This window comes from Pituophis catenifer, unplaced genomic scaffold (assembly GCF_029215685.1).
Source record: "Pituophis catenifer annectens isolate HBS135680 unplaced genomic scaffold, rPitCat1.0.hap2 SCAF_2, whole genome shotgun sequence".
NCBI lineage: Eukaryota > Metazoa > Chordata > Lepidosauria > Squamata > Colubridae > Pituophis > Pituophis catenifer.
Window position 1 is genome coordinate 139923805 of NW_027256882.1, and position 12792 is coordinate 139936596.

General features: G+C 42.2%; 1 protein-coding gene across 1 annotated transcript in view; it reads right to left on the minus strand.

The window, feature by feature from the left end:
* SLC38A10 (solute carrier family 38 member 10) overlaps positions 1-12792 on the minus strand; it is an 84414-nt gene that overhangs the window by 4651 nt on the left and 66971 nt on the right. Inside the window, exons 12-15 of the mRNA XM_070937697.1 lie at positions 4697-4864; positions 4072-4488; positions 3048-3149; positions 67-243 (exon numbers count right to left, since the gene is read on the minus strand). Of these exons, the coding sequence (XP_070793798.1) occupies positions 67-243; positions 3048-3149; positions 4072-4488; positions 4697-4864 (864 nt within the window). The remainder of the gene's footprint in view (positions 1-66; positions 244-3047; positions 3150-4071; positions 4489-4696; positions 4865-12792) is intronic.

The window sequence follows — 12792 nt, forward strand, 5'->3', positions numbered from 1 at the left end:
CTTTATAACAGGTCCACGAGCAACTTTCTACAATACTTATGTATTGGGGGTGGGTGGGTGGGTTACCTTGCTTTGGCTTTTCCTCGCCTCCATCCTCTTGCCTTTGCTGGTGGATCTCTTTGTGTTGTTCCTCAATCACTGCTAACAATTTTGCCTGCTGATCTAAGAGTTGCTTTTGCTGAACCTGCTGTTCCTTTATCACTTGCAACAGGACGGCATGGTCTAGCTGCTTCTCCTCATCTCCTGAAGGGGAGGAAGAAACTAAGGCTAGAAAGGAATCTGTCCATGTGATCTTACTGTACATCTTCAAGGAGAAAATCAGGAAGGCCTCCCGTGCCTATGGCCTCTGCCATATTTGCATATATATTCTGTGCTTCTTTAATCTAGAGAACACGCTCATTCTTAAGCACGGGCCTCAAGAAGTCTAATTTCCAATCATCTTTGCCAGAAAGGATAATTATTATGGCATTCCTGAATCATCTTGCAAACCTTCTTGATCTACGCCATGAAGTTCAACAACATACTATGAAATAAGCAGAAAAGGAACTCTTGTCCCAAAAGAAAATCAAATAATAATCCCAGCAAACAGCACATCCTGGCATGATGGAAAGTAAAAACCGGGAAAGTGAGAATTTAAAAACAAAAGGATTCTCATAGTCACACAGTCAAAAGAACTGAACTTAGAAAGAAATACGCCTTTAAGTAAAACGTACATATATGGTTATATAGATACCCACATCTATAGAGGCATGGCATTCATTATTGCAGTATGGTGTCATTTTTTCCTTTTTGTTATTTTAAAATTTTACTTTTTACTATCTGTTCTGATTTATTAAATAAGTAAAGCAACTATAGGGAAAGAAGTAGACTTAAAAGGGGCAGTCCTGCCCTCCCAAACAGTTTAGGAATATTTCCTGTTTCACTTGGGTATTATTTAGAGCAATTTTACATTCTTAGATAATGTGGTCACTGCTGTTTCATAGGAAGCAAGCAATATCCTAAGAAGCTTTCTATAGCAACTTTCCCCCAAATTGGTGTCCTCCATGAGTTAGGATCGCAGCACCCAGAATTCTCACTAACCATGATGAAAGGGGAGAATCATCCTGGAAGCCAGAAGAGTGTGAATCCTGCCTTAGACACAAAACCCCCTGAGTGATCTTGGGCCAGTCTCTCTCGCAACCTTAGGAAGAAGAAGGCAAACCACTTCCCAAAAAGTTGCCAAGAAAACTACATGGGAGTTTTCCATGTGTGGCACAAATAAAAGCTGTCTTGAAGGCAAAATGTCTATGGTGATACACAATCATCCAGGTCATAGTTGTGTCAAAGGTGCTTCTCCCCACCCCCCTAAAAAAAGACGAATGGACTTTCTTGGGTTTTTTTCCCCTTTGAAAACTTTTTGCTTCTCATCCAAGAAGCTTCTTTGGTTTTAACTGGTGGGGAATGGAAGGATTTGTATTCTTAGCACTCTGACAGTTGGTTGTTAGCACTCTGCGATTCCTTGACTCCTTGAGGCCATTTGGGGATTCGTCTGTATCCTGAGTCACCTGAATCAGAGTGGAAACAGGTATGGAACCTTCTTGGGACTGCTGAAAAGACTGCATTATAAACAGGAAATATCAAGGTGGTATCTTGAAGGCAACGAAAAACACAAAAGACTAGGAATTCTAGGAACTGTAACTCCAGCATATCTGGAAATCAATTTGGGAGAAATCTGCCCTCTTGCTTTTGTCAAGTTCTCACATCTTTTAAATGCAGCTTTTTCTCTTTACTACAGGGACATCTGCTTCTTTTTAAATCTTTCTTTTCTCCTCAGAGTTCACAACCATTTCATTCTTAGCATACATACTCCACACATAAGATATAATGCATCCAAGAGTTCTTAAAACCCACTGGAAGAGTCCTGGTTGTTACCTACACTAAACTAAATAGGAAATGCTTACTTTAGAATACAAGTGCTCCATTGAACATCATAGGCATTACTAAGTTCAGAACAGTTTCGGGCCCCACAAGACAGTTCAGAAAGAACTATTCTTTTCCAGAACAAGCAAATGTATTTTGGAACAACCAGTTATATATCAGCAACCTGGCGATCTCTTGCTAGCAACTTATAAACATATTAAATGTTATCAAGGCAATGGGGAATAAATTAATGTAAAGTTAATTGCCAGTAGGGGTACAGATTAGAGAAAAAGGATATAAGGTAATAATCAGTTTGTCTTAGCATTAACCCCATTGGCAAACAGTCTAGGGAAATCAGGAGATTTTGACTGGCAAGAAGACAAAATCATTTTTATATGCCTGGAGGATTGCTGAACAAAATGTATATAGGAATGTTCAAAACACAAGAGAACTGGCAAGACCAAAACTATTTTTAGGAAATCTACTGTTATGGCCTTCACAGTCATACAGTGTATAAAACAAGAATTTGAGGACGTCTAACAGGCGCCTGCTTTGAGGTTATGTCTTAAGTTGTCAGACTGGCAGGCCCTGCGTTTTGACTGAAATAGGAAGAGCTCCTGAAGCCCAACAGCTCTCCTAATGCTGGCGACTTTTGAAGTGTTGGGGGAAAAGAAAGAAAAAAAGAAGAGAGAGGTGAGGCTGCTCTATTTTAAAATATTGCCTATTCAGATGCACCCTCAATACAATCATATCTATTTTGAGGACACCCTGGTTGAGAAGGCTCTTCCTTCACTTAGTTGTAGTTTTAAATGGAATGTGGCTCTGTTACCAGCAAATGGCTCTACAAGAGCTGCTTATTTGCCCTTCACCAAAATGACAGGATTGCATTGCCCTGGTGCTTGTAGCCTCAGATTACACGTTCTGAGATTATCTCAAGACAAGATTGCCTGGCCTTGCAATCTAGCTTTTATCTAGTATCTCCTTCACAGTACGATTAAAGAATTTGGCCTAGGCGTATACAGCATAACACCCACACACCAAAGGCTGCCAGGAAAGCAGATGGTAACCTCAGTGCATGTGAGTGTGTGTGTGAGTGCACATGTGCATATGTATACACATCTGCTCTGTGGAGGAAGGACAATGCTTACCCTCGAGCTTGCTCTCGGACTTCTCTTCTGCATTACGAACCTCTCTCGGCTCAGTTTGGGCTGGACCAAACTTCTCTGAAGAAACTACCTCTTTTTTATCATCTGAAAAGAAGAAACACACAGGTATTTCCTGGATGGAGCAAAGAAAATGACAGATGTTCTCTGCCCCTGTCCCTGCCCCCCTTCCATTCTCTTTGCAGTTTCTATCCAACTTGATTGCCGAAGAAAAAGTCATAAAAAATATTTAACAGCATTATAGCCTGCTGGCAAGAAACCACTGCTAACTGCCTAAGCCTATTAAAATGCAAGCCCTAGCCCTGGATAGCTATGCAATGGGACACTTATGCAATGAGGCACCTGTCAAGATCTGGCTCTGAATCCCCAATGACCAGAATGGTGTAGCACCTGATGCTTAGCAAAGAAGTGAAGAACTGCACAAGAGCCAAGCCACAGGATCTACCATGGCCAATAATTCAGTGCACCCTCTTTCCCAAACAATGACTGAAACGGCTCTTCAGTGGTACCCCCACGCAATGAAAAATTGTGATTTCTTTTTTGGTCAGGGCAAGCAGAAACTTGGGAATTCATCGGTATAAAATTTTACATTTCCTCTGACACATAAGCGAAGGAATTCATAATTATTTTTCTTGGGATATAAAATCCACCTTTTTTTTATTGCAGAAGTAGACTTCTTTCTTTCAGCAAAAACTAGGATGTGACCGTGTGGGAGAAAATACTGGCACAAGGTGCGACATTGTAAATAAAAAGATAGAAGCTTTGTGGCAAAGAAACAGCTGTGAACAGGGCAGGTCGATAAGAGTAGGAATTTTGAAAAATTCCTGAGAAGACTTGAGTAGTTCAGGCTGGGTGTGGCTTTAATTGTCTCTGCAGTTCTTCCAGGCATTCTATGGCACAAATAAATTTCTGTAATAATTTATGTCAAGTGTATAAATGCAAAATCTCAGAAGATCAAATAATACATTAAACTTCCCTGGAACCAAAAGAAGCAGAGAAAAGTACATACGTGCTTCATTTTCCTTCTCCATGGATTTCACTCTTTCTTTGCCACGTTCAACTACTTGCAAATTGGCACCGTTCTTCCCACCCACGGCCTTGTCTCTCTTCTCATTCTGCTTTTCTAGCTCACCATCTCTGTGAGGAGACTGATCATCCTTGTGTGCAACCCCCTCTGGCGCTGGCTTGGGGTCTTTTATGGGCTGGTCTTCCAGCTTTTTCTGATCATTCTCTTCATCGGCTTGTTTAGGAACAATTTTAAGTTCTTCCTTCTCCACCACAGCCTTGTTTTCTACCAGGACATCCTTGTCTGCTGGTGGCCGATTTTGTTCAGATTCCTCCCGGTCCTGACCCTCATCCACTGCTACCCCATCACGTGGCACTGGTGGCTCATGGCGATGGGCTTCTCCCACAGGTTGTGCAATGCCTGTATGAAAAGAAACACAGACTCTCAATCAAGAACGGCATAGAAAGCAACATATTTGGTGAAGTACAATTCACACAGATTTATAAAGTGGCGTCTACAGTGTTCTCTGACCAAATAAATGGGAACCAAAAATTAGAACAAGTTGCGGATCTGTTGCTTCTCTGAATTCAATATTTCTAGCCTCTTTCCAGTTCTAATTCTACGCTACCTTGATCAGGCCGGTCCAGTTGTACCTCCTCCTTTGGTTTCTCCTTGTCTTCTCTCTTAGGCATATCCATGGGAACTTTGATCTGTGGCTGTTCCACCTCCTCTTTCTCATTCACCAATTTGGGTCTGTCACGGTTATCAGCCACTTCTTGAACTGCAGGGTCTTGATCTGAAAAGCATGGTTAGAAATGATTAAGGAAACAGATTCCCCATCTGGCATACAAACAAGCTTCCCATTCTCTCTTGTGGCTATATCGCCTGTTGTGTTCGGTTTTTAATAAAGTGCAACTACTGTGGAAAACGGATTGTTAGTTTGATGGTATCAGTTATGCTTGGGAAGAGGCAACCTTCCCTTTTACCCCGTGCCATCTTCCTCATCTATACACCACCGTACTGCCATTTTCCTCTACAAGGAAAAGGAGAAATATGAGTGTGAGTGCAAACGTAAGAGACTCTAGGTGTAATAAGTGACACTAATCAAATTCTCTCTCTCTCTCAAACACACACCCCGTTCCATTTTATAGTAGAAGAGTTAGGAAAAGTAATCACAGCTCTCCTTTACACACACACACACAAACACGTACGCACAATTGTGCTGGATTGTTAGAACAAACAAAATGCTGCTGTTTGGGATGAGTGGACACTAGATGGCAGCATTGCTCTTGCTCATTTACATGCTATGCATGACAAGCAGTGTGTGAAGATGCTAGGCATGGCCAAGGGAAGTTACCTGCTGGAATTAGCAAACCTAGAAGAAACATACTAAGGAGTTGGTTTACAATAGAAGCGAAAGCGGTAGAAAGCAAAGAGAAATCCCCAGAAGGGAGAAAACCAAGAAAGAAAGGCAGAGTGAAGAAAGGAGGCAGCTGAAGGCTGTCTGGGGCCTGTTTATTCAGGCCTCTTGCTGTAGGAATTGCCAGCATCTCTCCCGGCTTGCAGATACAGGCAGAGCTCTCTGCTAAAACCAAAATTAACAGGAGGCAGGGTGTCACAGATGAGGCTTCAGGCTTTCCCAATTATGCCTCCAGTTTAAAAGCCTGACACTGCTCTCTGCAGGAAAGCAGCCTGCAGCAAGGAGGAAGAGTGACAGTCCTACTCCTGGGCTTTGAAATTCTGCAGGTGGATGGGGCAGAGCCTTCTCACCTCCAGCTGCTTTACTGACTAAACGGTTAAGAATACATCCAACCTCTCCTCCATCTAAACAAAGCCATAGACGTTTACCTTGAAAGTCGTTTTTTTTTAAAGAGTGAGTAAATGAGAACAGGAAGACTCACTCTCCCATTTTCACGGGCCTACATTGCAAAAGAGCCTAAGAAGTTAGCTTTACCAAAAAAAAAAAAAAAAGTTCATACTGTTCCCTCACTTCTGGCAGCTGAAGTCACGCCAAGCATTTCCTGCAGAGTTGAAGTCTGAAATAGTCATTCTCACACTTACGTGAACACCCTTCTCCACCCTGTCCCATTTTCATTTTCGGCTCCTTGTGAACGTTAACTTTGCCTCCACCCACACACCTTCCAAGTGGGGCAGATGATCTTCAGCAGGTACACAAGGTAGCCCATGGGTGCCAGGAACAGAACGGGGGTTGGGGGGGAGGGAGAGAAGACAGGAGGGCTTGGCTTCACACAGCTGCCTCAGCATTGTCAAGGAGACCAAATGCAAGAGAAAGCAAAGCAGCTGAAGAATTACAGCCAAAGTCCTACTTCCAAGCCAAGCTGGCTCCATATTCCACAGAGCCCTCGGGAAAGATGTTCTCCATTCAAGCTGCTTCCTCCTCATTCCTCTCTCGCTCTCTTTCTTGTTCGCAACTTAGTCTAAAAGAAGACAGTTGCTCCATTTTGGGAAGAGGGGAGCCTAGCCTTCTCTAACCTGGGGCTCTTGTTATGTGTCTGGATTTCAACTCCCAGAATTTTTAACAACGGCTTCCTTGGCTGGAAAATTTTGAAATCCATACGTCTGGAGAGAACCCAGATTAGGGAAAGCTGGTTTAGTCATCAGAGGCTCAGATTAGCTAGAGACCAACAGGCAACGAGAAGCAAATGAATGAGCAATCTCAAACTATAGTCCCCCCTTTTTTTTTGTTCAAAGGAACCTATCAGGGAAAGAGGATTGGTAGAAGAAAACATTACCTAGGATACATACGATTAGCAACCTTTGGGTTTCTAAAATTGTTTGAACATTGTCAGGGACCACAATTAAACAAGAACCCACAGCCTTTTGGAACTTGGCAGATTAGCAAAGCACCAGCATAGGGCACAATTAAAATGACTTCAGAGACTTTTTTGATACTTGCAAGTTAATAGAAACTGACTGACTTGCAAGCAACTATATTTAGACAATATGAATGTCTGGCAGCCACGATATAAGAAAGGTAACCAGTATTTCCAGAAATGCAAGAGGGAGCAAATACAAAACAAAGTCTGTAGCTACAACAATTCCCCAAAGTCTTCTGCTGAAATTAGTGTGATTGGCTGTCCCTGGGTCCCAGAATATGTCGGGGATGTTGTGATTTCAATGGCATATAATGTAGATTGAAGGGAGCGCGATGGCTCAGGGGTTAAAAATGCTGAACTTGTCTGCTGGAAAGCTGACAGCCCGGGTTCGAGACCCGAGCATTACACGACAGCGTGAGCTCCCACTATTTGCCCCAGCTCCTGCTGACCTGGCAGTTCAAAAGCATGCAAATGCAAGTAGATAAATGGGTACCATTTTGGTTGGTGGGAAGGTAACAGTATTCCATGCACCTCAGCAAGGGGTGAAATGCTTCTGGTTCGGTAGCGATGGAGGCGGGTGGTTCGGAGAACCTGTAGCAAAAATCCCTGCCCATGCCCAGCTGAGCTGCACAATCATCAGAGGCTTTTTTTTTAACTTTTAAAAGCATTTTTTCTATAACCTCTTCAGCCGAAAAAAATGCTTTTAAAAGTAAAAAAAAAAAAAGCCTCTGTTGATCAGGCAACTCAGCTTGGATCGTCAGAGGCATTTAAAAGGAAAAAAACCCTTTTTTTTTTTAAATGCCTCTGACGATCCAAGCTGAGTTGCTGATCATCAGAGGCATTTAAAAGAAAAAAGCCTCTGCCGATCAGGCAACTCAGCTGGGATCGTCAGAGCCTTTTGAAAGCATTTTTTTACAACCTCTTCGCTGAAGAGGTTGTAGAAAAAATGGTTTTAAAAGTTAAAAAAAATGGCCATGCCCACCCAGTCATATTACCACCACCACCAAGCCACGCCCACAGAACTGGTAGTAACAAATTTCAGATTTCACCACTGGCCTCAGCGTATAGTCATGCTGGCCACATGATTATGAAAAATATCTTTGAACAACGCTAGCTCCCTCAGCTAAAAAACGGAGATCAGCACCGTTCCCTAGACATGACTGGACACAGGAGACCTTTACCTTTATAAGAAGTGGGCATTTTATAGCCCCTGGATACATTTGGCCCTTTGGCTGCTCCTGTTTGGCCCACTTGGATTGTTTTTATTTTGAAAGTGACTACTTTTTTCTCTCAATTTATGTATGTAAGATAATATAACTTTTATTGTCATTTTTTTACTGTGAGCACACTGGCGTACATTAAAAATGAAGTTCTGTTGCCTGCTCTCAAGAGAAAGTGTATATCTACCCAGACACATACACAAACACACATATACACATGCTATATACATACATACATATATACCGTGCATGTGCGTGCATGCCTACGCACCTTGACAGCCCTGTTGGTTCAGCCCTCCACAGCAGTCCCAGTTTCTCATGGGGCGCCTTGAGAAAATTAATTGCCCATTCCTGATTTAGATAAATTGAAAACCAGAAGTAAGACAATGTAGGCTTAAGGCCTGGTATGGCTCATTGGCCAGATTATTTGGGAAACTTTCCCCTAAAGAATAGTGGCTTCTGAATGCTGGATCTGATGCTAAATATATGTCAAATCTGATTTCTCAAGGCAAGGCCACTCTTTACCTACTGCAAGATTCAAGAAAGCAAGTCAGAGCACTTGTCTCACACATCCACTCACCAGAATACCAAGTGCTGCGAGTCAGATCCCTTCCCGCCTTAAACTTGAGATTCTTCAGAGAAAATGTGGACAGAATCCTGTAGGGCTCTGCTTAATGTCCTTAAACAGGGAGCTCTTATGTGACAACGTGAGGATATGATACATTTTGTTTTAAATATGAAATCACTGTGTTTCCATTATCCTTGCTAGACAGGCTGCTGAGTTCTATCCATACCGTTTAGGGCCCATACAGCCCTTGGGCCACTTATGAAATATTTTTTGCAGTTCCCAGAACTCGGCAACATCAGCAACAAAATGATAGTTTTCAACAGGGCAATGTCTACCTCTTTTACAATTTGCTGTGAAAAGCAAATGCATTAGGTCACCGGGAATACCTGTCACACCTATTTCCACAAGCCTTCCCAAACTCCAAAAAGAGAATAAAAACATCCCCAAATTTCATTTGCTTCAGTGAGACAATCATCATATGCCCCAATGGCAGCACCCAGCTAAAAAAGTTGCCCCAAATCTGGACTTGGGAAATAGAAAAAAAAAAAAAAAGGATGGGGACAAATATTAATGGGCAACAAGACTGGCATTGCTTAGGGAAAAAAAAAAAAAAAGACTGGCACTTCTTAGCATAAGATTGAAAAATTGCTCTCTGACCCAAGAAGCCCAACCCAGACAAAGAAGGTTAAATCACACATGGGATTGGGGTGGGGGGGGCAGAGGGGAGGAAGAAACCACATACATCAATCTTCCCCAAGTTGGTACTTTCCAAATATACATTGGGTCTAGATAAGTGGTGTGCTGGTAAATGTTTAGCAAATGGCTCTCCAGATCCATTGCTGCCAGTGTTTGCGCTACTAGCCACTGAACAGCTAATCAGCATGCTCCATTGTGACTCAGCTTTGCTCTCAAGTGGCTCACAGAATTCCAGAAAATTTAACAATCGGCTCCTGCAAGCCTGTATGAACTGGCTCCAGCCTACCACTGGGACTACAGTTCCCAGAAAATCAAGCTAGCATGGCCTTTACGAATGGCCAATTGAAACCCTACCTTGAAAACCCTACTTTTCAAACCATACATGTATATTTGGATGCTTCTGGGAATACTGTTGTTTCGTAACTCAGATCTACGTAGCATGCAATTTTCGATCACAGTGGCATATGCTTTCCCTTCGACGGGCCACGTGGAAACCCCAGAGTGAAGCAGTTTTGAGCCATTAAAATGCATTGCATGCAAACCTCCAAGTTTTCTTCACCCCCACTATGTCTAAAGGAACTTAACTTTAAACAAAAATAGTGGATTTGATGTAATACGTGTCGAAATTTGTAGTTGTGCAGTTTTACAAGGACATTGTCTCTCCCCAAAACCCTGATAATAACTCAGGAGGGAAAATACAGCTGCAAAGCCAAAAGTTTAGATACAAGCTTGCTAGTTGCATTCCACACTGGAAAAACCCAGGGTTGAAGCGTTTAAGGAATTAATGCCAGAGACTCCCACCTTATCAGAGGGGAATAGAAAGCGGAAAGAAACAGGGAATGGACACTATCTTTCCCGTTTTTCACAGCATGACTGCTGTGCAGCCAAATGACCTGGGCCAGCTTTCAGGCAGTCAGCGAGTTGCCGATTTAAAAGGGAACACACGTTACATGTATGTTTCCCCTTTTAAATTCAGGATTTAGTGGCAAGCCCTGGATTAATCTTTATTTCAGCAGCTTCTGGAATAACCCTGGCAGCTTCTACCAGGAATTAAACTTTATCACCTGGACCGTGATCCTTTCACCTGGCCTAGAATGTTGGTCTGTCACAAGCTGATTTTCTCCAGGTCATTTGGCTAAACGGAAGCTACGCCGAGAAAAGCAGAATAGATACAACACATTCGTTTATTTCAGCTTTCTATTCCCCTCTGATAAGGTGGAGGGGTTTTGGCATTAATTTATTAATGCTCCAGTTGTGTTCAACAGTGTGGAACATAACTAGTAAGCTTGTATCTAAACCTCTGGCTTTGCATATATAAGAAACACACACACACACATACACACACACACAAATGTATGCAGCGCAGACACTCAAGAGCAAAACAAAAGGGGGAAAAAAGAGATTAAAAAAAAAAAGTCTCCACTCTGTAATAAGACAAAGTTGCCTCAAAGCCGTCATTTTCTCAGCAGGAAGCAAAATTAAGTTCATCATCAGGGCGTGAATTAACGGCCTCTCATGCTGCTCGGAAATCTATAAGGGGCTATATGTGGTTTGGAGAGAAACATTTTGCCCAGGATGTGTAATAATCACTGAAACTGTAGAGTCGCCCTTGTGGTCCCTTTGGATAATGTTACAGTAATGTTGTGCCTCTTAATGTTTTATGAGGGGTGCTGGGCTTGACAGGAAAAAAGGCGAAGAGGCTGTAAAAGCTTCTTAGCTTACAAAAACAGCAGGGGAAAAAAAAAAAGATCTCGGGGCTCAGGAAGAGTTAGGCATAAAGAGGGAGGAAGGGGGGGGAGATGAAAACCCCCAAATGTTGGGAGTGCACCCAAGGACCGGTGGCTGAATGATAGCTCACACACTGAGCCAACCCAAGCTACTCCTCTGACTGCATTAGGGCAGGGTGAGGGAAGGACTTTTCCCACGGGGTTTTTTGAAGCATCCACTTTTATTTTAATGGCCCACCAACCCCGTCCCTCTGGGCTGCAATAAAATCTCATCATGAGTGAGCAACCCTAAAAGCTTTTCCAATCCTCTCTCCAAGAATTTGACAAGGGGAGCAGCTCTGCTCCCGGGAAGATGAGGATTGTGCTACCTGGCCCAGTGCATTGCAATCGATTCAAATCTGCAGGAGCAAAATCTTCTGATGCTCTTTGCGGCCTCCAAAACCACAATGGCAGCTGATTTTATTTTGGAATATTTCACGTAAAGAGCTCCCTGCGAGAAAAATATAACCGTGATGCTTCGGGCTCCTTGCAGTTTATCCCGGCATAATCCAAATAAAGTGCAAAGACAAACTTCTTTGTGTTCTTCAGTACAGGTAGTTCTCAACTTATGACCACAACTGAGCCTAGCGTTTCCTTTGCTAAGCAAGACAAGTTGTTAAGTGACTTTTGCTCTGTTTTACGACCTTTCTTGCCACAGTTGTTAAATGAATCATTGCCGTTGTTAAGTTAGTAACACGGTTGTGAAGTGATTCTGGTTTCCCAATGGACTTGGCATATCAGTAGGTCGCAAAAGGTGATCGATCACATGACCCTGGGACACTGCAACCGTCATAAATAGAAGCCAGTTGCCAAACATCTGGATTTTGATCACATGACCATGGGGATATTGCAACAGTCTTAAGTGTGAAAAACGGTCATAAGTCACTTTTTTCAGTGCTGTTGTAACTTTGAATGGTCACATGGCTGTAAATTGAGGACTACCTGTAAGCTGGAGAATACAAATGGAACGCTGAGTTGAAAGACTTTTCACCAAATGCATAATTTAAAGAAATAGTTAAGCAAAAAATAATGCAACTATGTTGGGCCCAGAAATTATCTTTTGTTATAAAGCAAGGGAAATCAGGCTGGCCAGTACAAGCAGCGGTTTATCAATTTGCACTGGAAAAGATGTTAAGGACAAGGTAAAACGAGAAGTAAGAAAAACTACAGGCCCACTCCTTTCTCACAATCAATCCCCTACAAAACATGTTTTTACTGTTTTAAAATGTTTTTGGTATTTTTAATTGTAATATATTTTTGAATTGTAAGCCACCCAGAGTCATTGACTGAGAGGGGTGCCTATAGAAATTGAATGAATGAATGAATGAATGAATGAATGAATGAATGAATGAATGAAGCAAAACTACAGCTTATGTACCAGAGATAAAGGCACTTATCCCACAATATCAACCGATATCACCTTTTCTCTGGCATTATCAATGCTCTGGTTTCTATGAAAGGAGAGAAACATATTAAGAAGCTTTTACTCTTTTCAAATTTTGAGGAAAGAAAAAAATGAGAGGGGATACACAGAAATTGTTATTTGGAAAACATACATATGCTTATTTTTAACTAGCAAAGGGAAAGAAGTAGCACCATTTTTGATACTTGTCTGTTGAGAAAAGATGCTGCGGAAA